Genomic DNA, 20194 nt, shown 5'->3' on the forward strand with positions numbered 1-20194 from the left:
GGGCACAGCTCAGCCCCGTTTCTCTGAAATCTCTCGATGGGGAGATAAGCTGAGGTGCAGCAGCCTTGGGTGAGCGGGTGCTGTGGGCCCCGAGGTCAGGGTTGGGGGAGCAGGGAGCAGCCCCAGCACCCCATGTTTGGGCACCAGGTCCCTGCAGTGCCGAGCAGATGTGCCCAGCTCACCACTGGGGGCTTTTTTCTTTCCTGGGTTGTTTTTTTTTCCTTTTCATGGTGACCCAAAGCAAAGAGCAGGGTCCCTGCCCCATGTGGTTAATGATCTGGGAGATAAACCCTCCTGAGATAACCACCTGGCCGGGGAGCGATGGCCAAGTGAGATACTGGGGGGGACGGACTCACCTGCTGGGGGGGTCCTGCAGAGAGGGAACCCACACCCACGGACTTTGTCCCTGGATGGGAGGACAACCCACGGGCTGGCTCCTTCCCTCCCCAGGGTGCAGGCAGGGCTGTGGGGTCAGTCCAGCACTGCGGGACCACAGAGGGGTGGGGACTGTGGGGTTGTCCCCTCCTGGGGACACAACTCACTGGTGTTGGGCTTTGCATCTCCCAGGCTGCCCCACCCCAGGGCTCAGCTCTGTTTCCTTGTGCTGAGGGAAGGAACCCCATGAAGGTTTAGTTTGGAAATCACCTTTTTTTGGGTTTTTTTTCCCCCTCCATTTTTCTCTCTGGGCACCGCGGGGCTCTGGCAGCTGCACCCATCCCCCTGGAAAACCTCTTGGTGCTGGGTTCACCACCACCCTGGGTTTTGGGGTGATGCTAGCAGACTGGGCCACCAGCTGGTGCCGTGGCCATCGGGTGCTGGCAGGGAGGGGAGGAAAGGGGGGGGCAGCTCCAGCACCACTATTTTTGTCCCCCTGTCTGGAACGGTTTTCTCTTTATCAGCGCCTGCGTGTTTTCTCTGCTGGGGATTGATACCCAGAAGATGAAGTGCTCTGACATGGGAAGTGTCAGGCGAATGCTCTTATCTGGGAGACATGGTCTCCTGACCCAAACGCTGCTGATTACCAGTGAGACGGGGGGAAGGGGGAGAGGGGGGGGGGCAAAAAGGGGGGAGCACAAAGAGGGGAGGTGGCGGTTGGGCTCTGTTCCCCGAAAGCAACCCAGCTGCCACCACCCCTGGGGCTCTCCAGGGGGTTTGGGCGTTTGATGTCCCCTGCCCAGGGACAAAAGGGGTGAGGATTGGTGGCTTGAAGGTGCTGGGACCACCGTGGAGGGAGCCCAGCTCCCTGGCAGCACCACGGGGTTTGGGGCTGTGGTTTGGGTGCAGCCAGCACCATGCTCGTTCCCCAAGCCACCAGGTTGGGATGAAATCCCGACTGGAAACGGAGCTGGGATCCCTGGCAGCCAGGGTGGCTTTGCCAGCACCCAGTGCCCCCAGGTGGAAGGCACCGATGTGCCACGGGGACCTGGGGGGAGGCAGTGGGACAGGGTGGCATGAGGATGGGGACCAGTCTGATGACCCCAGAGACCTCAGGGACCTTTGGTGCCTTCAGAGAAGGTGGGGTTTGCAGTGGGGCAGTGGCTCCTCCCCTGGGGACAGGGGACCCCCCCACCTCCCCGGTGTCACAGGCCATCCCTTGGTGGATGGAGGGGACTGGAAGGTGACAAGGGGGACCTGGCTGATCACAGGTGCCACCGAGCCAGCACTTCCAGTCGCTCACCTTAACTCACCCCAGCCCAGAGAGGATCCAGATGTCAGCCCTGCTAATAAACACATCAGATTTCAATCTCCGCAGCCATGGGATCTCTTCATCCTCCCTGCACTCCCAGCTCCAAAAGCAATTTTGCCTTCAAGCACGCACAGCCTCCTCCCCACCCACAGCACCCAAGCATCAGCTGGATCCCAAAGGATGCAGCTCTGGGCCTGTGGCTTTAGGGGGGCTCTTTGCCATAGCAAAGTCCCGAGGAGGGGACTGCACTGCTGTCCTGGAGCACCCCAGGGTGCTGGGACCCCTCCTGGGCACCCTGTCCTGCCAGTGGCTTGCTCACTATCTTCAAGAATCATCGTGGGTTTTTAGGGTGCGGGGTCTTGCCCCTTCCAGCCAGCACCCATCCATCTGGGTATTGGTTACCTGCCATCTTATCTGCTCTCTGCAAGACAAAGGCACAGTTAAAACATTTTTCGAGCAGCCTTCATAGTGTATTAAGGTGTTATCTAACCCATTAAACCGGGGGCTTATCAGATAATCAAAGCCATTAAGCCCTGAAGCTGCTGTGACTTTGGGTTGGGGATAGGAAATGCTCCTTCCTCTCCATCACCGGGCCCGGACCCCCCGTGTCATGCCAAGACCCCTCCCCTCCCATCGAGCAACCAGATCCCATCACGGACAGGTAGCACCCAGCCTCCAGCTCCACATGGGTTCCAGCATCCCCAGGGGTCTGTCTGAGGGTTTGTGGTGCTGATGTTGTCCTTGTCTCCCCGCAGAGGAGCTGGATCTGACCGGGCAGGACGGGGAGAGGAGGGTACGGACCCGCAGGAGCCTCCCCGAGGGCTTCTCCTGGGGACCCTTCCAGGGCAGCATCCACAGCCAGCCAGCATCCCCGGGGCACAGCGAGATGGTAAGGAGCACTGCCAGGAGCTGCTGGGGAAGTCCCCAGGAATGAGTTGTTTGGGAGGGATTTCCCCTGCCTGAGCCCCGGGTCCCCTAGGAATCACCCGGTGTGGATGCCCTGGAGGTTTCTCTGCCATAAATCTACTCGGGGCATGGCAAGGGGACAGGATGCTGGCTGTCCCCTCCTGCCTATGGCTGCTGGGTGACAGTGTGTCCTGGCAGAAGAGCTGGCACCTGGCTTTCCCACCTCGAGTTTGTTCCCAGGGGATTGTGGTGGGGTTTGGAAGGCAGCGAGGGCTCTGCAGCACAGGGAGTGTGGGGACACACAGGGTGGTTGTGGGTGCACCCGGGGTGTGTGTTGGTGCACATGGGGTGTCACAGGAGCTGGATCCTCATGTCCCATCCACATCCTTCCCCCTGCATCTCCCCCAGATCCACACACAAGCACCTCCAGCCCAGGGTCTTCCAGGCTGGAGAATCTTGCCCAGGCTCCATCCCCACCTCCTCCTCCTCTCTCCTTCACTCTTTTTTTTTTTTATTTTTTTTTTTCCAAGCTCAGGCCCGTTTATCTTTGCCGAATTAAATCGTTGATTAACCCTTATCTGCCCAGTTTGGTTCCCTATCTCCCGGTTGGCGCCGTGTGTCCAGACACCCGGTACAGGATGATTGATTTCTTAAAGATATGCGTGGCTTTTTTCTGATACTTCATTTATTGTCTAAATATTTTTGCTCCCATTTCAGCAGCTCCCTTATCAAGCCCTGCTGATGATTCCCAGCCCTGCTCTCCTCTCCTGCTCGCCTCCCTCCCTATCTCTGCTCGGGGAAGGGAGGAAGGAATCGCAGCCCCATCCCTGATAGGGGCTGTCACCCTCGGGTCCCTTCCTCTTTGTTGCTGGCAGCAGGGTGAGGGGTTCAGGGGGTCTCCCCCAATTCCTGCCTGGCTCTGCTCTCTGTCTCCACACAGGAGTTGATCCCATCTCGGGGTTGAAGTGGGGACTGGGGACACGGGGTGACTTCAGTGCTTTGGTGGCGTGGAGCATCGTGTGTGCCCAGGGCTGAGGGAGGAGGAGAAGGTGAAGAAGGAGGAGAAAGAAGAGGAGGAATAGGAGAAGGAGAAGGAGAAGGAGAAGGATGAGGAAGATGAGATGGAGAAAGAATAGGAGGAGGATGAGAAGGACTAAGAAAAAAAAGGAGGAGGAGGAGGAGGAGGAGAAGAAAAGGAGGAGGAACAGGAGGAGAAGTGGAAGGAGAAGGAACAGGAAGAGGAGGAAGAGGAGAAGGAGCTGGAGGTGGTGAAGGAGGAGAGGAAAGAGGAGGAGGAGGACGATGCCTGTCTGCCCCCCCAAGCTGCTCCCACGAGGCTCCCCCAAACCCAGCCTTGCTCGGGCGGGTGTGCACTCCCTCCAGCAGCACCAGCCCGGGGGTGCCAAGTGACAGACCCCCCCATGCCAGCTCACCTTTGGCTGTGCCCCAGGCCATCCCTGTCCCGTGTGTGTGTCTCTGTGTCTCTGTGTGTGTCTCTGTGTGTGTGTGTGAGCCCCCCCAGCCCCCAGCTGGGGTGCCCCCCAGGAAGGGCGCGGGGCCGCCCCCGCTAACGCCGTCCCGGCGGATGCGGAGCAGCTTGGGTTTCCGATGGTTATCAGCAGGGTGCAGAGCCCAGACACTGACCTCTTTGTTCCAGGAGAACAAGGAAAGGGCTCGCCACGGGGGCTGGGGCCACCGAGGGGAGCCGGGGCGGGCATCTTGGGGTGCTGAGAGCACCCTGGGGTGCTGCGGGGTGCCCGGACACTGCAGGAATCTCCCTCCACCCCGCAGGTTTCCCCCCACCACCATGGATGGGGCCAATCTGCAAAAGCTTCACAGGGACCATCCCCACCGTGGGGCGGGACACGGAGGGGACACCACGGTCCCCAAGGGAGCTCGGCCCGTGGGCCACCAGTAGCATCCATCCCCGCGCCCTGTGTAGGGGAGGGGGGGTTCCCCAAGCCCCCAGCCCCATTTCCCACCCTGTGTGGGGGGGAGCAGCACCATCGGCACGCGGGGGCTGCGGCGTGGAAGCGCACATGCGTGGGGGTTTGTGGTGCTGCCAGCACCCGGCTCCGGGTGGTGATAAGGCCTGAGCCGGCTGCGGCTGTCAGCCTGGCTTGGAGGGCTTAGAAATATCGGGACAAATAATTAGATTTCGTATCGTTCCCGCGGCAGCCATCGGAGGATCAGGCAGATTAATTCCCCCCCTCCCTCCCCTTTTCCCTTGCTGCTCATTAATATTCATTAAAGATGCAGGAAGGCAGAGGCGGGCGCTGAGTGGGGACCACCGGGACCCCCTCCCCACCTCCCTGCTGACCCCAGCCTGTTTTGGGGTGCGGTGCTCACCCCCTGCTTCTCCCTCCCTCCCTCGGCAGGGCCCCCCCGTGACGCTGGTGCTGGGGGATGAGAGCTGCTGGCTGTCCCGGCTGCCACTCGTGCCCACCGAGCCCGATGCCAATGCTGTCATCTACAGGAAGGGTGAGTACAGGTGACACGTGTCCCCACACTGGTGAGGACCCGGGGGGGGACAGGCATGACACCCCCACAGCCAACACCCCCACACCACTGGCCAGCCCTGGGGCTTGTCCCTCATCTCACCCCCCCCTCCCCAGGCAGTTTTTGGGGGACATGAGGAGGGTCCCAGCACTGTGAGCAGTGTGAATGTTGGTGCAAGGGCTTGTGCACAGCTTGGTGCAAGCCTTTCTGGATGTGTTGGTGCAAGACAGTGCAAGCATTTGCTGCACACTTTGGTGCAAGCAAGACATTGGGGCAAGCCCTGGTGCACACGCGTGTGCAAGCATTAACGCACCCGTTGCTGCACGTATTGGTGCAAACCTCAGTGCACGACACGATGCCAGCGTTCCTGCATGCACTGGTGCACACGCGGGTGCAAGGGTCGGTGGCAGCAGGAATGCGAGCCTGGTGCCAGGCTGAGAAGCAGCAGGGAGGGCTCAGGCACGGGCAGACATCGCCATCTCCAGGCAGTCCAAGGCTCTGCCATGGCCGGGAGGAAGCCAGGGGACAAGGGCAGAGGGGGACAGGGATAGAGAGGGACACGGGCAGAGGGAGACAGGGGCCCCAGAGCCCCCCAGGCAGCAGGGGGGGGTGTAAGGGTGCAAATCCCTCCTGCCTGTTGTCCCCCAGACCAAGCCCTGTGGTGCCGAACGACGCGTGCGCTGCAAGAGGACGAGGCCGTCTGTGCCTTCGTGGTGGCAGAGCCCCCCCCAGCTGTCCCCAACCACCACGGGGTGAAAGCAGAGCCTGAGGACTTGCCCTACCCGGCTGCCCTGCACTCTGACATCCAGCTGCTCCCCCAGCAAGCCGGCATGGCTGCCATCCTGGCCACCGCCGTGGTCAACAGTGAGTCCCTGGGGACACGGGGATGGGGGGGGAGAAACACGGGTCAGCCCACGGGGCTTTCAGCACGCTGAGGGTTCCCAGCCCATCAGGCAGGTGATGTATGTCCCCTTCCTTGTCCCTTCCCCTCCTCAGAGGACGTCTTCCCCTGCAAGGACTGTGGGATCTGGTACCGGAGCGAGCGGAACCTGCAAGCCCACCTGATGTACTACTGTGCCAGCCGGCAGAGCGCCGGCTCGCCCGCCCTGGAGGAGAAGCCCAAGGAGAACTACCCCAACGAGCGTGTCTGTCCCTTCCCTCAGTGCCAGAAGAGCTGTCCCAGTGCCAGCTCCCTGGAGATCCACATGCGGAGCCACAGTGGTATGGCACTGCCACCCAGCCACATGCAAGGACCCCAGGAGCTGGTGGGGTGGAGGGACAGGGAGGCTGTGGGGGCAGCACCCAGATGGGGTCCCAGGGAAGTTGTTGCAAAGCTAGGTTGGATGGGGCTTGGAGCAGCCTGGGCTGGTGGGAGGTGTCCCTGCTCATGGCAGCAGTTGGGACTGGATGAGCTTTAAGGTTCCTTCCAACCCAAACCAGTCTGGGATTCTCTGGTTCTCCCCCAGCTGGGTTACTGGTTTGGGACTGCTGATGTGTAGGTGTTCCCATCTCGGCCCTGTGAAGCCAAAGGGAGCATCCCCCTTCCTGCAGCTGGCACAGTGCTGGCTGTCACAGTGTCCCCTGAGGTGCCCGCCTGTCCGTCTGTCCTGCAGGAGAGCGGCCGTTTGTCTGCCTGATCTGCCTGTCTGCCTTCACCACCAAAGCCAACTGTGAGCGTCACCTCAAAGTACACACTGACACCTTGAACGGTGAGTGTGTGCTGCCCGGTGTCCCCATGGGGACACCCCTGTCTCCTCCAGCACAGCCTGGCGATGGGGACCCGCTCCCCACGGGTCTCCCCCTACCCCGCCGGCTGCCATCCCGCCCACTCAGCCCCACACCATGTTCCCCACAGGCGTCTGCCACAGCTGTGGCTTCATCTCCACCACGAGGGACATCCTCTACAGCCACCTGGTCACCAACCATATGATCTGCCAGCCGGGCTCCAAGGGAGAAGTCTACTCACCGGGGCCAGCCCTGCCCACCTCCAAACCCCTCACCACCGGTGGGTACCGTGCATCCGGGCAGGGGGACACACCCGTCAGCATCCCCGGCACTGCCACTAAAGAGCTGTCACCCCAAATGGCTCCAGCCACGGGGAGGGACAGGGCGTGGGGTTAACGTTGTCACCTCCATCCCCTCTCCTAGGGCTGAGCCAGACGAACAACGTGTCCCTGCGGAAGTGCAGCGTGCCGGCCTTCCTGCCCGAGGGGCTGCCAGCATTGCCGCAGCACCCCGGGCTGCACGGACCCCCGCCCGCCCCACTGCCCGGCCCTGACCCCACCGTCCCCCCACCACCGCCCACATCGCCCCCCGACGCCAAGGCCTCGCCTCCCTCCCAGCCGCAGAACGGAGAAGGTCCAGCATCGGCATCATCGGCGTCATCTTCTTCATCCTCCTCCTCCTCTTCCTCCGGGGACACAGTCCGCATCAAGGAGGAGCCCGTCGGCAGCCCGGCCAGCGAGGCAGAGGCACCGAAAAGCGGCAGCCGCGGAGCCAGCAGCCCCGACGCCTGCTCCAGGACCTCATCCCCCCGCAGCCTCCCCTCGGCAAAGGTCAAATCGGAGCTCGCCAGCCCCACGCCAGGCTCCAGCCCGGTGCCCAGCGAGCCGGGGACGGGCACGGCGGGCGGCACCGTCTTCCTACCCCAGTACGTCTTTGGCCACGAAGCCGCGGTGGTGCCACAGGCGTCGGAGATCCTAGCGAAGATGTCGGAGCTGGTGCACAGCCGGCTGAAGCAGGGCCACGGCGGCGCGGTGCCGCCAGCCGTCTACGCCGGCGCCCCGGTGCCCAAGGGTGCCACCTGCTTTGAGTGCGAGATCACCTTCAACAACATCAACAACTACTACGTGCACAAACGCCTCTACTGCTCCAGCCGGCACCTGGCCGAGGACAGCCCCCCCGGGGCACGCAAGCTCAAAGCCCCCCCTGGAGCACCTAAGGGTCCCTCCACAGCCCCGGGGATGCTGCTGTCCCCCTCGGCAGGTGACAGCCAGGGGACACCGGCGGGGGACGGAGACGCCGTCCAAGATGCCACACCGCCGGCAGCCCCGCCGGAGGTGAAGGTGGAGGAGGTGGGGGGTAAAGCGGGGTCCCCCGAGGCGGAAGGGGGGTCGGGGCGGTGCAGTGAGGACAGCCAAAGCCCCGGCAGCTCGGCAGGGGACGAGGGGGACGAAGACCCCAGCAAGACGCTGTGCGAGGCCTGCAACATCCGCTTCAGCCGCCACGAGACCTACGTGGTGCACAAGCGTTTCTACTGCGCCTCCCGCCACGACCCCCCCCTCCGCCGGACCCCCGGCCCCAAAATCCCCTTCCTGCCCCAACCCCTCCGTACCCGCAAACGCCGCAAGCTCTACGAGATCCACGGGGCCTCTCACCGCCCCGCAGAACCTCCCCCGGCTCCTGAACCTCCTCCAGCTCCCGATCCTCCTCCTCCTCCTCTCCCTCCTCCTCCTCGGGGGGCTGCCCCCTCACCCCGCTCCAGCCCCGACGCCGAGGGTCCCATTGATCTGAGCAAGAAGCGTCGGCGGCAGAACGACCCCGCGCCCGCCCCGCTCCTGCCCTTGGCCGATTACCACGAGTGCACCGCTTGCCGCCTCAGCTTCAACAGCCTTGACACCTACCTGGCCCACAAGAAGTACCAGTGCCCCGCCACCCCGCTGCAGCCCCGCACCCTCGAGCACCTCCAGAAGATGAAGGGGGCCATGGCTGCCCCCCTCAAGGGTGGGCGCAGCCCCGGTAGCCCCGGCGACGGAGACCCCGAAGGCGTGAGGGTGAGGGCAGCTCCGGCGGGGAGCCCCGGCGTCCCCTATCCCCCCGCATCCGGAGTGGACTCGCTGCAGCGTCACCCCAAGTGTCCCCCGCCACCCCCAGGGGGGGGGAAGGGCCCCCTCTCCGCTTGTCCCTACTGTCCCCTCAACGGGGCCGTCAAGGGCGACCTCCTCGAGCACTTCCGTAACGCCCACGGGCTCTTCGTGGCCAAACCTCCAGCGTCCGGGCAGGGGCTCCCCGACCCCCCGGTGCCCGGCGCGGGCAGGACACCCCCCGACCCCCCTCTGCCAGCGGGGTCACCCCCCCGGCCCCCCGCCCCCCGCCTCCGCCGGGACAGCTTCAACACCAAGGAGGGGCGGGATGGAGGCGGCAGCCCCAGAGCCCCCTCCTCGCCCGGAGCCCCCCCAGAGGGGTTGCGGGAAGCCGTCCGCAAGCCCCCCACCCCCCCCACCTACACGGACAGGGGGGTGCAGACCCCCCCGGCCAAGGCTGTGCCCGGCCCCGTGCCCAACGGCAACCACAGGTACTGTCGCCTCTGCAACATCAAGTTCAGCAGCCTCTCCACCTTCATCGCCCACAAGAAGTATTACTGCTCCTCCCACGCCGCCGAGCACGTCAAATAATACCTGACACCCCCCCTCTAAGCCCCCCCCCAGGGCCCCCCACCACTGTCTGGGGGCTGGGGGTCCAGGAACTGATGGCTGGAATAACCCCACACACACACACAGCCCTCCTCTCAGGGGTTGGGGTGATGCTGGCTCCTCCAGGGTGGCTTCACCATCAGGAGGCCCCCAAACTTCACCCTGGGTGGAGGGTCCTGCATGTTCACAAGACCCTTGGGGGGGGGGGAATGTGGTGCTGGGGGAGGGAGGGGGGGCCGGGCCCCCCCCGGCCCCTGGTGTGTGCAGAGCCCCTACCTCTGCCACAGCCAGGGCTGATGCTGCAGGGAAACTGAGGCAGGATGAAGGCGCATGGTCCTGCCTCAGCTGGGGGGCTGCAGGAGATGGGGGGTTGGCTCTCTGCCCCCCCCCAGGTTGACACTACAGGGATGAGGAGGGGGCTTGGCCATGGGGAGCCTGTGGGTGCCCCCCCCCCAGGACCCTGCAGGGCAATGGCACTGAAGGATGAAGCAGCCCTGGGAGCCGTATGTATAAGTGTGTACAGAAATAAATATGTCTGATACAGCCGGGCTGCTGCCTGCCTGTGGGGTGGGGGGACACAGGGGGGGACACTATCACCTCCCTCTGACAGGGGGCACCGCTCCGGGGACAAGGGACATGCAGGGTGTATGGCCATGGGGTGACAAGGACACCTTGCAAGAGATGGGCAGGCAGAGCATGGTGTCCCCATGCTGGCACCCCTGGGTGGCACCCACCTCACCCCAGGTGTCATGAGGCACCACCCCCCAGGCTGGGGGCTCGTTAGCAATCAGGTTAATTAACACCCCCCAGCTGGAGGGGGGCTGTGGTGGTGCTGCTTCAGGTCTCCATGCTGGATCTCCAGACCCCAGTGGGGGGACTCCAGGTGAGTGTGGGGCTCAGGTCCCATGTCCCCAGGGACAGGTTCCCCCCCCTCCATGAAGTGGCCAGGCCAGTATAACCCAGTGTCCCCCCAGTTTATTGCCCAGCCTGGTGTCACAGCGTGGTGGTTGCAGCCCCCATGGGACAGCACCAGCTCTGGGGTTGTGCAGTACTGGAGTTGCCAAGGGGGGAGTTGGTGGGGTGGGGACTAAAACACCCCCCTGGGGTCCCTGCCAGCCCTGCTCCGGGTGCCAGTGGCACTGGGGGGGTCCCAAGCAGCAGCACCCTTGGGGCAGGGGCATCTTTCACCCCTTTAAGTGAAGCAAGAGCAGGTTTGGAGCCAACAGCTTTGGGTGAAGGACCCCCAATCCCCTGGGGCTGCAGTGCCAGGGGGGTCCTGGCCCCCCAGCAGGGTGACTGGAGAGAGGACAAAGGCAGCAGGTCCCTTGGGGGGGGCTGTGCTTGCACCACGTCCCTCCTTGCACCACGTCCCTCCTTGCACCATCACACCCCCAGCTTGGCAAACTGGGCTATTGGCTAACCCCCACACCCCCCCACACCCTCCCAGCCAAAAGGAGGCAAGAGGCAGCTGGGCTGAGCAGAACTGGACTGAAATAAATACATATATTGATATATACAGAGCAGTGGGGGGGCAGGGCAGAGCTGGGCACCCGCAGCCAGCAGCACAGTGCCCAGCAGCTTCTCCCCCCTCCTCAAGGCATTGACCTATAGTGGGGTGCTGGGACCCCCAAGAGATTGAGGGGTAGGGGGTTGCAGAGGGTGGGGGGCAGCCCTCACTGCAGCGTCTTCCTGCGGGGCAGGGGTGGGAGGCTGCAGGGCAGAAGGCTGGGAAGTGGGGGGCTGCTGCCCGGCTCCTTGGGCTCCTCGGTGGCATCCAGGAGCTCCTGCATGTAGCAGGAGGTGCCGAGGAGGACGTGGCCAGTGGCCTGCATGGTGAAGAGCACCCAGCGCAGAGCTTCCCTGGGCAGGGAGGGAGGAAGGAAGGAAGGGGTGAGCATCTCTCCTTGCACCCTCCCCCAGAGGTTGGAGGGGTGCAGACAGGTGGGGGTGGTTCCCCCAGGACTCACTTCATGACCTTCTTGGCCCCGGAGCAGCGTAGGTCGTAGGACAAGCTGTAGGTGCCATAGAGGGTGGCTTTGATGTTGAGGCAGCCCAGGTCCCGTGGGTGGGTCTTGTAGAGATCAAAGGTGACACAGGCCACGTCGATCCTCCGAGGGGGCTTACGGGACAGGCTCAGCTGGTAGCCAGGTGTCTAGGGGAGAGCAGGACCACCAGGGTCACCCACCCTCCCACCTCTGAGCCCAACGTCACCTTGGTCGAGTTAGGGGTGATGGTCAGACTCGACACCCTTTCCGACCAGAATGATTCTGTGAGCTCCCCGTTGGTCCCAGGAGGATGGGACAGACAGGACAGCCCAGGTACGTGGTCAGCAGCCCAGGTGGGGCACGCAACCCCCTGCACCCACCTTGGAGGCAGCCCAGGTCTGCCCTTTGCTCAGGGCCATCACCACCGTCCCTTCCTCCAGCGTCCGGAAGAACGCCTCGGTCTCCACCGCGGTGCCGTCCTCCTCCAGCACCAGTGAGATGGGGTCTGGGGCCATCAGAGCACTCTGAGCCTGCAGGGAGTGCTGGGGGTGAGGGGACAGCCCACCACCCACCCATCCAGGTGGGCGACAAGCCCCCTGCCCCAGCTGACCTGGCAGAGCAGCTCGGCGAGGCTGGGGGCCATGACCCCCTTGCGCAGGCTGCGGTCCCAGTTGACCACACGGAAGGGTCGTGGCCGTGGGGCTGGGCTGGCCAGGAGCTGCTGGGTCATGGAGGCACTGACTGAGACACATCTGGAGGTGGGGTGGAAGGAAAAAGGGGAGCTGAGACCCCCTGCCAGCCACACACACACACAGACACAGACACAGACCCATCCCAGGGCTCGGTGGGGAGCACCGTGTCCATTTGGAAGTCCTAAAGATGCCCAAGCAGGGAGGGCTGTGACACCCCCCACTTACTTGGTGACAGGAGCAGCCAGGCGCTGGCTGAGGGACTTGGCATAATCCATCTTCCCAAGGAGCAACCTGCTGGGGGAGAAGGGTTCAGCCCCGCCACTCCCCAGCTTTTCTCCAGCCTCAGGAGAACCCTCCCCACCAGCACCTCCCGCACTCGGCTCCAGCCCCCAGGAATGAGCCTGGCCCCCCCAGCATGGCTGCCTTTACGTGGGGGTGTGCCCGCCCTTTGGCCGGGACAGGGCTGGTGGTGGCCCCCGGGCAGGGGTTGCTTGCCAGCGGGGCTCTTGCGCAAAGCATCGCCTGGGGACACTGAGTCAGCGCTGGAGCAAGGGTGAGACACGGGCAGGGGCTGTCCCCGCACCCACGGCCCCTCGAGGGGGCTCGGGGAGACGGGTAACCAGGGTGGCAACCCCAACACTGGGGTGCGGGGAGAGCTCCAACCAGGAGCCTGCGGGAGGGGGGACTCCTCTGGATGGGGACTTGATCTCCATCCCACATCTTCATCCTCATATCCTAATCTCCATCCCACATCCTGGTCTCCATCCTCACATCCTCATCTCCATCCTCACATCCTCATCTTCATCCTCACATCCTCATCTCCATCCTCACATCCCCATCTCCATCCTCACATCCCCATCTCCATCCTCACATCCCCATCTCCATCCTCACATCCCCATCTCCATCCCCACATCCTGATCTCCATCCCACATCCTGATCTTCATCCTCACATCCCCATCTCCATCCTCACATCCCCATCTCCATCCTTACATCCTGATCTCCATCCCCACATCCTGATCTCCATCCTCACATCCTCATCTCCATCCCCACATCCTCATCTCCATCCCACATCTCCAGATCTCTCCAGGGGGACTCCTATGGATGTGGATCACCTCTCCATCCCATATCCCTATGTCCCCCCATCTCTCCATCTCCGTATCCCTCCATAGCACACCCCCATCTTCCCAGGGGACACCCCAATGGATGTGATCCCACATCCCCATCTCTCCATCTCCATTCCATAACACATCCCCATCCCCATCTTCCCAGGGGACACCCCTATGGATGTGAACCCCCTCTCCATCCCACATCCCTATCCCCCCCCATGTGTCTCCACGGGATACTCCTATGGATGTGGATCCCTTCTCCATCCTCCCCACTCACCTCCAGCAGACCCCACCACCTCCCCACTGGATCCTGCGTGGGTACCCCCCCTCCCCAGCCCCACCTCCCTTTATGAACCTGTCACCCCAAAACCCTGCCCACCCAGCCCCACCCCTCCTATCTCAGCCAATCCCCCTCCTGCCTGCGGGCACAAGGGGCGGGGCCATCCCCTCCCAGTGTTCCCAGTAACCCCCTCCCAGTGCTCCCAGTAACTCCCTCCCAGTGCGGCACGTATCCCGTGTGCATGGGGTGTTCCATGGGGTGTGTGTCTGTCTGTCTGTGTGCAACCCCCCCTCTGCTCTGCTCTGCTCAGACCTTCCAATATCTGAAGAGGCTCCAAGAAAGCTGGGGGAGGGCTTTGGACATGGGGGGGTAGGGAGAGGACAAGGGGAATAAATGGGTGAAAACTTGGAGAGGGGAGATTGAGGTTGGACATGGGGAAGAAATTCTATTTTTAATCATCTCAGGTAGTGACAGGAGCTGAGGGGATGGATTCAAACTGGAGAGACTCAGACTGGAGGTCAGGAAAAAGTTCCTCATTCTGAGTGTTGAGCCCCTGGCACAGCTTGCCCAGAGAGGGGGTCCAAGCCCCATCCCTGAAAGGTTTTAAGGCCGGGTTGGATGGGGCTTGGAGCAACCTGGGCTGTGGGGGGGTCCCTGGGCATGCAGGGGACTGGGTGATCCTTAAGGACCCTTCCAACCCTGACAATTCTGATTTGTGGGTGCTGAGACACTGGTTGCCCATGGAAGCTGTGGCTGCCCCATCCCTGGCAGTGTCTCAGCCCAGGCTGGATGGGGCTTGGAGCACCCTGGGCTGTGGGAGGTGTCCCTGGGCATGGCAGGGGGGGCACTGGGGGGGCTTTGAGGTCCCTTTAAACCATTCCAGGATTCCGTGTGTGCCCCTCCCGCATCTCCGCACCCCTCCTCCGCCCACCCACCCACCCACGCAGGGTCTGTAAACGCCCACCCGTGCACACCCCCCTTTCCCTCTCCCTTCCCTTTCCCTTTCCCTTTCCCCTTTCCCTTTCCCTTTTCCTTTCCCTTTCCCTCTCCCTTTCCCTTCCCTTCCCTTTCCCTTTCCCTCTCCCTTTCCCTCTCCCTTTCCCTCTCCCTTTCCCTTTCCTCTCCCTTTCCCTCTCCTTTTCCTCTCCCTCTCCTCCCTCTCCCTCTCCCTCTCCCTCTCTCCCTCTCCTTCCCCTTCCCTTTCCCTCTCCCTCTCCCTCTCCCTTTTCCTGTCCCTTTCCCTTTCCCTTTCCCTCTCCCTCTCCCTCTCCCTCTCCCTCTCCCTCTCCCTTTCCCTTTCCCTTTCCCTTTCCCTCTCCCTCTCCCTTTCCCTTTCCCTTTCCCTCTCCCTTTCCCTTTTCCTTTCCCTCTCCCTTTTCCTCTCCCTCTCCCTCTCCCTTTCCCTTTCCCTTCCCCTTCCCTTTCCCTTTCCCTCTCCCTCTCCCTCTCCCTTTTCCTGTCCCTTTCCCTCTCCCTTTCCCTTTCCCTCTCCCTCTCCCTTTCCCTTTCCCTTTCCCTCTCCCTTTCCCTTTCCCTCTCCCTTTCCCTTTCCCTTTTCCCTCTCCCTTTCCCTTTCCCTTTCCTTTCCCTTTCCCTCTCCCTTTCCCTCTCCCTTTCCCTCTCCCTTTCCCTTTCCCTTTCCCTCTCCCTTTTCCTGTCCCTTTCCCTCTCCCTTTCCCTTTCCCTTCCCTTCCCTTTCCCTCTCCTCTCCCTCTCCCTTTCCCTTTCCCTTCCCTTCCCTTTCCCTCTCCCTCTCCCTTTCCCTTTCCCTCTCCCTTTCCCTTTCCCTTCCCTTCCCTTTCCCTCTCCCTCTCCCTTTCCCTCTCCCTTCCCTTCCCTTTCCCTTTCCCTTTCCCTTTCCCTTTCCCTTTCCCTCTCCCTCTCCCTCTCCCTCTCCCTTTCCTGTCCCTTTCCCTTTCCCTTTCCCTGTCCCTGTCCCTGTCCCTGTCCCCTCTCCCTCTCCCCTCTCCCTGTCCCCGTCCCCATCCCCATTTCCACGCGCGGTCCCTTTAAGACGCGGCGCGCGGGAAGCCGAGCCCCGGCGCGCGACCCCGCCCCTCCCCTCCCCTCCCCCGCAGCAGCCCCGGCGCCGTCCGTCGCGCCTGGATGACGTCACGTCATGGCCGCCCTGCGCCGCCGCCGCCGCCGCGAGTGAAGGCCCCGGCCCGGCCCTTCCCTTCCCCTTCGCTGCCGCCGCCGCTCAGCATCCCCCCCACACCCTTCCCCCCATTCCCCTGCCCCTCCCCGGTGAGCACCTCACCCCTCAGGGCCCCACACCCGCGGCGGCCTAGCGCCGGGGAAGGAGGCGGAACCGGGGGATGGGAGGCGGGGGGGGGGGGGGACAGAGGCCATGGGGCGGGGGGGAAGGGGGGAGCATCCCTGTGGGGGGTGTGGGGAGTGGGGGGCAGGAGGGGAAAAGGGGTGCTGGGGAGGGGGGGGTGACCCTAGGGGGGATGGGAGGAAGGGACGGGGGGAGGGGAGCCCCGAGGGGGGGTGAGGATGGGGGGTGTGGGGGGGTTGTAAGTGTGGGGGGGACTGGGGAAGGTGGGGAGGGGGTGTAGCTTTGTTGGGGGGGTGTTGGAGGGAGAGGGGCTGTGGTATGGAAGGGGATGGGGTGTGGGGGGGCTGCGGGCAGGGTGTGACCGTGCCCCCTCCTATCCCCCCCCCAGGCAGAGCTCCGGCAGCCTTGGCCCGGGGGGCAGAGCAGGAGGCCCTGAGACAGCCTGGAGGAGGCTCTGTGAGGTAAGGGGGGAGCATCAGCACCACCAGCCTGCACCCAAAGGTCCCTCCTGCCCCGGGGGGGTGGGTGCCTCATCCCTGGGGGGGGGGGCCATTCTGGGCTGGGTGGGGGCATCACCCCTGGTTCAGTGCTCCAGGTGGTGAAAATTCCCCCCTGGGAGCCCCCTGGGTGGGGTTGTCTCCTCTCAGAGCTCCCCTCACTGACAGAACTCCCTTTCCCTGCCCTCCTGGCACTTCCCTTGGCTGGAGCAAGGGCAGCACCTCCAAGGTTTGGAGTTTTCCCAGGGTTTGTGTGGATGAGGGGAATGGAATCAGCTCTTTACAGACTTGTCTCAGCCCCAGCTGTCTGAGCAGGGACAGACTCCTGTGTCTGGGGGGGTTATTTACAAATCCTACAGGAGGCAGGAGCAGCCCCTCCTGGATTTCTGCCAGTCAGCATTTTCCCAGGACCAGGGAAATCAGTTCCTCTGGGGCAGAGCTCTCTCTGGGCTCTCCTCTGGCCCAGCTGGGGGTGGTTGTCACCCAGCACTGCTCTGCAGTTAAACCCCAAAGGCAGCTCAGGTTTTCAGCACTCAGAGCTCTCCTGGCAGCTGCCAGGTACTTGGGAGTTTGCAGCTTCAAAGGCAGTGCTTGTCCCAGGCTGGCAGATAAGGGGTGTTTTGGTTAATTAATCCTGTAATGAGCAAGCTTCGTTCAGAGCAAAGGGCTGGGTGCTCTGCTTGGGTTCTCCACATCTTTTCTGTGCTGCTCCTGCCCTGGATCACAAGGGATGTTATTTCCATCCCATTCTTCCTTCTCTTCCATGTTTTTCCACCCCCTTTCTTTCTCTTTGTTGCTTTTTTTTTGTTTCTGGTTCTTTCTTCCTCAAAGCTTTTTGGGGTTGTTGCTCCCTCACCACTCATTGTTCTTCACCCCTCCTCATGGTTTCACTCAGACACACTCCAGAACCTTTCCCTTCTGCACTGACCTCAGGGTTTCATCTCTCTGCTTAGTGAAAACCTTTTCATTTTGCACCAAGCTGTTGGTAATCCTAATCCTTTTTTTTTAATCCTTTCTGCCTCAAGCAAGGGGATTCTGTCCTCCTTTCCTTGTGAGTGAGGGGCTGCAGGGTCTCTGCTGGAGGGCTGCAGAGGGACCTGGACAGACTTGGAGATCCTGGGATGAGGTTCAACACAACAACCCCATGGGGATGCTCCAGGCTGGGCACAGAGTGGCAGAAAGGGACCTGGGAGTCTGGATTGCCAGGGAAGCTGAACAGGAGCCAGCAGTGTGCCCCAGGTGGCCAAGAAGGCCAATGGCATCCTGGGCTGGCTCAGGAACAGCGTGGCCAGCAGGTCCAGGGAAGGGATTCTGCCCCTGTGCTCAGCCCTGGTGAGGCCACAGCTTGAGTCCTGTGTCCAGTTCTGGGCCCCCTCAGCTCAGGAAGGAGATTGAGGTGCTGGAGCAGGTCCAGAGAAGAGCAAGGAGGCTGTGAAGGGATCCAGCAGAATCCTGTGAGGAAGGGCTGAGGGAGCTGGGGGTGTTGAGGCTGGAGAAGAGGAGGCTCAGGGGGAGACCTCATCACTCTCTGCAACTCCCTGAAAGGAGGTTGGAGCCAGGGGGGGTTGGGCTCTTTTCCCAGCAACTCTCAGCAGACAAGAGGGCCAAAGGGTCTCAAGTTGTGCCAGGGGAGGTTTAGGTTGGAGATGAGAAAGAATTTCTTTCTGGAGAGGGTGATCAGGCATTGGAATGGGCTGCCCAGGGAAGTAGTGGATTCTCCGTGTCTGGAGATCTTTCCAAAGAGCCTGGATGTGGCACTGAGTGCCATGGGCTGGGAACCACGGGGGAGTGGAGCAAGGGTTGGACTGATGATCTCTGAGCTCCCTTCCAACCCAGCCCATTCTATGATTCTGTGCTTGGTTCTTCTCACCTGACTGATGATCTGTAGCATTTCCAGCCTGTGATGATCTGTAGGATCTCCAGATTTCAGCTGATGGCTGTGCCAGACCCCCTCCAGTCTTCTGGAGGGCACCCAGTGCCTTCCTGCTGCCAGCACCCCAGGAACTCTGGGGTCCATCCCTTCCCAGGGGATGATGTGCTCCAGCTCCACTTGCAAAACCATTTTTTGTGGCCTTGGAGGGAGGGGGTTGGGTGAGTGGAATTCAGGGGCTGCCAGGAGTATTTCCCTGTTACAAATCCCCTCTTAACTCCCAGCTTTCATCCCTCGGGGTTGGAGCTGAGCTGCCACCCTGGCCATAACTGGTTCCAGTTCAGTTGCTGCCCAGACACAAGCAGCAAACCAGTTACCTGTGAGCACAGCTCAGCTCTGCTGCTTTAGCTGAGGTTGCTGCTCAAACCTCCCATGAGTTGGGCTGTGAAGGAGCAGCCCTGGAGCCTCCTTCCAAGCAGCAGGGAGCTGAGTGTCTGACACACCCCACACCTCCCTGCTTTTCCTTCAAGTTTGGTAACTTCTTTTTTTATTTTTTTTTAATTTTTTTTGGATGCTTTTTACTGAACAGAGCAGAAGTTGGGCTCCTTTTTGACAGCAGGCCCCCAGCCCTGACTCAGCTGCCTCTTCCCTGGGGCAGCTCACCCAAGCAGAGGGCAGAGCTCTTGTTTATCACACCCTGGGATTAGCTGCAATCTCAGAGTTGGGTTTCTAAAAGAAAAAGGGTTTGGTTTTTTTTCCATGCTGCCCTCACTGCACTTCCAGGGCTTCCCAAGCCCAGGGCTGTACTTGGAGGTGAAGCCTTGCCTGCCATCCAGCTTTGGAAAAAACCAGAAAGGAGGTGAATTTAAATCCCCCCATCACCTCCTCTCTGCCTTTTTGCCTCAGGGGTCTGCAGGGTGGGGTGTTCTCATCTGAAGGGACAGCCTGTGGTGTTTTAACCTGTTGGGCTGGGCCAGGAGAGTGCAGCAGGGGCAAGAAGGGGGTGAAAGCCTTGGTGCTGTCTGTGGGGAGGATGATTTGTGCTTGCTGCAGCTGGGATCACTGGGAAGTTTGGCTGCCTCAGTGTCTTTTTTCACGTGAGAAGCCATGAGCTGCTTTTCAGGGGCTTTCAGCCCCTTGGGGCAAGCTCAGGTGACACAAAAGACACAATTGTGGCTAAAAGTGCCCTTGATCATCACATCTCCTCCCAGGCCTCTCAGTGAAGAGGCTGCACTGACTTGTTGAGGCTGACTGACCTGGACTCATCTGCTTCAGACATGCAGAAAATGAGAATCTGACCAACTTTGAGCAAATCAAGTCAGTTTTGGAAGAGAGGGGCTGTGCCTGAACTGTCCTGAAGCACCTGCAGATAACCCCTTGTCTGCTAAGTGGAAGTGTGACTGCATGCCTGGCCTCAGCACCCTGAGCTGGAAGTCAAACAATCTCCTGTGCAGCTTTAGAAGTTGATTTTTTGGCTTTTAGAACTGGTTTTGAAGGCAGCAGGACACGAGCAGTGGTTTTAAGGCACAACAATCCCAAGCTCATAACGAGGGATGGAACTTGCAGCTCCCTGCTCTGTCACCTGCCTCTCAGTGCTGCTCAGTTTGAGAAACTTCCATCTTCTCATTTCATTATTATTTAGGTTTTTTTCTGCTGTTTGTGTAACTAAAGAGAGTAAGAAGTAAAAACACCCTAACACCCCCCCCAAAAAAAACCCCAAAAGCATTTCAGAAAAGGGATTCAGGAGATTTGGGATGAACTGTGACTTGCACATTCTTCTGAGACAGCACTTGGGCTGTGGACTTTAAACTGGAGTTAAACTTCTTTCCCTGCAAAGAATAAATCCTTTGGAGCTTGAAAGTAAGCTGGGGTGGCTGGAGCACTCACAAGATCCTTACCAGGGCACTCCTGCCTTTCATAACACTGAATTAGTGCCTTTTTTTTTTTCCTGAAATGACTCCAGGTAATGCCTCCCATCC

General features: G+C 61.3%; 3 protein-coding genes across 9 annotated transcripts in view; 2 read left to right on the forward strand and 1 right to left on the reverse strand.

Annotated features, from left to right (window-relative positions):
• The window catches only part of ZFPM1 (zinc finger protein, FOG family member 1), a 35129-nt gene extending 25088 nt beyond the window's left edge, over positions 1-10041 (forward strand). For both annotated transcript variants that reach the window (XM_030457857.1, XM_030457858.1), the window contains 7 exons: positions 2443-2576; positions 4972-5074; positions 5741-5956; positions 6089-6313; positions 6706-6801; positions 6948-7097; positions 7241-10041. In XM_030457857.1, the coding sequence (XP_030313717.1) occupies positions 2443-2576; positions 4972-5074; positions 5741-5956; positions 6089-6313; positions 6706-6801; positions 6948-7097; positions 7241-9486 (3170 nt within the window). In that variant the 3' untranslated portion in view covers positions 9487-10041. The remainder of the gene's footprint in view (positions 1-2442; positions 2577-4971; positions 5075-5740; positions 5957-6088; positions 6314-6705; positions 6802-6947; positions 7098-7240) is intronic.
• A 936-nt stretch (positions 10042-10977) lies between these two features.
• Positions 10978-12590, reverse strand: CIDEC (cell death inducing DFFA like effector c). Its single transcript, XM_008492008.2, has 5 exons — positions 12407-12590; positions 12100-12241; positions 11870-12019; positions 11472-11656; positions 10978-11364 (listed from the first exon to the last, which is right to left on the reverse strand). The coding sequence occupies exons 1-5, from the start codon at positions 12454-12456 to the stop codon at positions 11178-11180; spliced, it is 714 nt and encodes a 237-aa protein (XP_008490230.1). The 5' UTR covers positions 12457-12590; the 3' UTR covers positions 10978-11177.
• Positions 12591-16236: 3646 nt separating this feature from the next.
• ZC3H18 (zinc finger CCCH-type containing 18) overlaps positions 16237-20194 on the forward strand; it is a 43830-nt gene continuing 39872 nt past the window's right edge. For 5 of the 6 annotated variants that reach the window (XM_030457838.1, XM_030457840.1, XM_030457841.1 and 2 more), the window contains exon 1: positions 16273-16309. The gene's annotated coding sequence lies outside the window, so the exon portion shown is untranslated. Of the gene's footprint in view, positions 16310-20194 lie in introns of all 6 variants that reach the window. The other variant, XM_030457842.1, reaches the window with a different exon arrangement.

This window comes from Calypte anna, chromosome 11, assembly GCF_003957555.1.
Source record: "Calypte anna isolate BGI_N300 chromosome 11, bCalAnn1_v1.p, whole genome shotgun sequence".
Taxonomy (NCBI): Eukaryota; Metazoa; Chordata; class Aves; order Apodiformes; family Trochilidae; genus Calypte; species Calypte anna.

Bases quoted from the DNA above. Each gene is read 5' to 3' on its own strand.
- CIDEC (XM_008492008.2), bottom strand. From the start codon at position 12,456: ATGGATTATGCCAAGTCCCTCAGCCAGCGCCTGGCTGCTCCTGTCACC. The intron at 11,657-11,869 runs GTGGGTGCAGGG...GCTCTCCCCTAG, and splicing joins AGACCTGGGCTGCCTCCAAG to ACACCTGGCTACCAGCTGAG. The intron at 11,365-11,471 runs GTGAGTCCTGGG...CTCCCTGCCCAG, and splicing joins GGGGCCAAGAAGGTCATGAA to GGAAGCTCTGCGCTGGGTGC.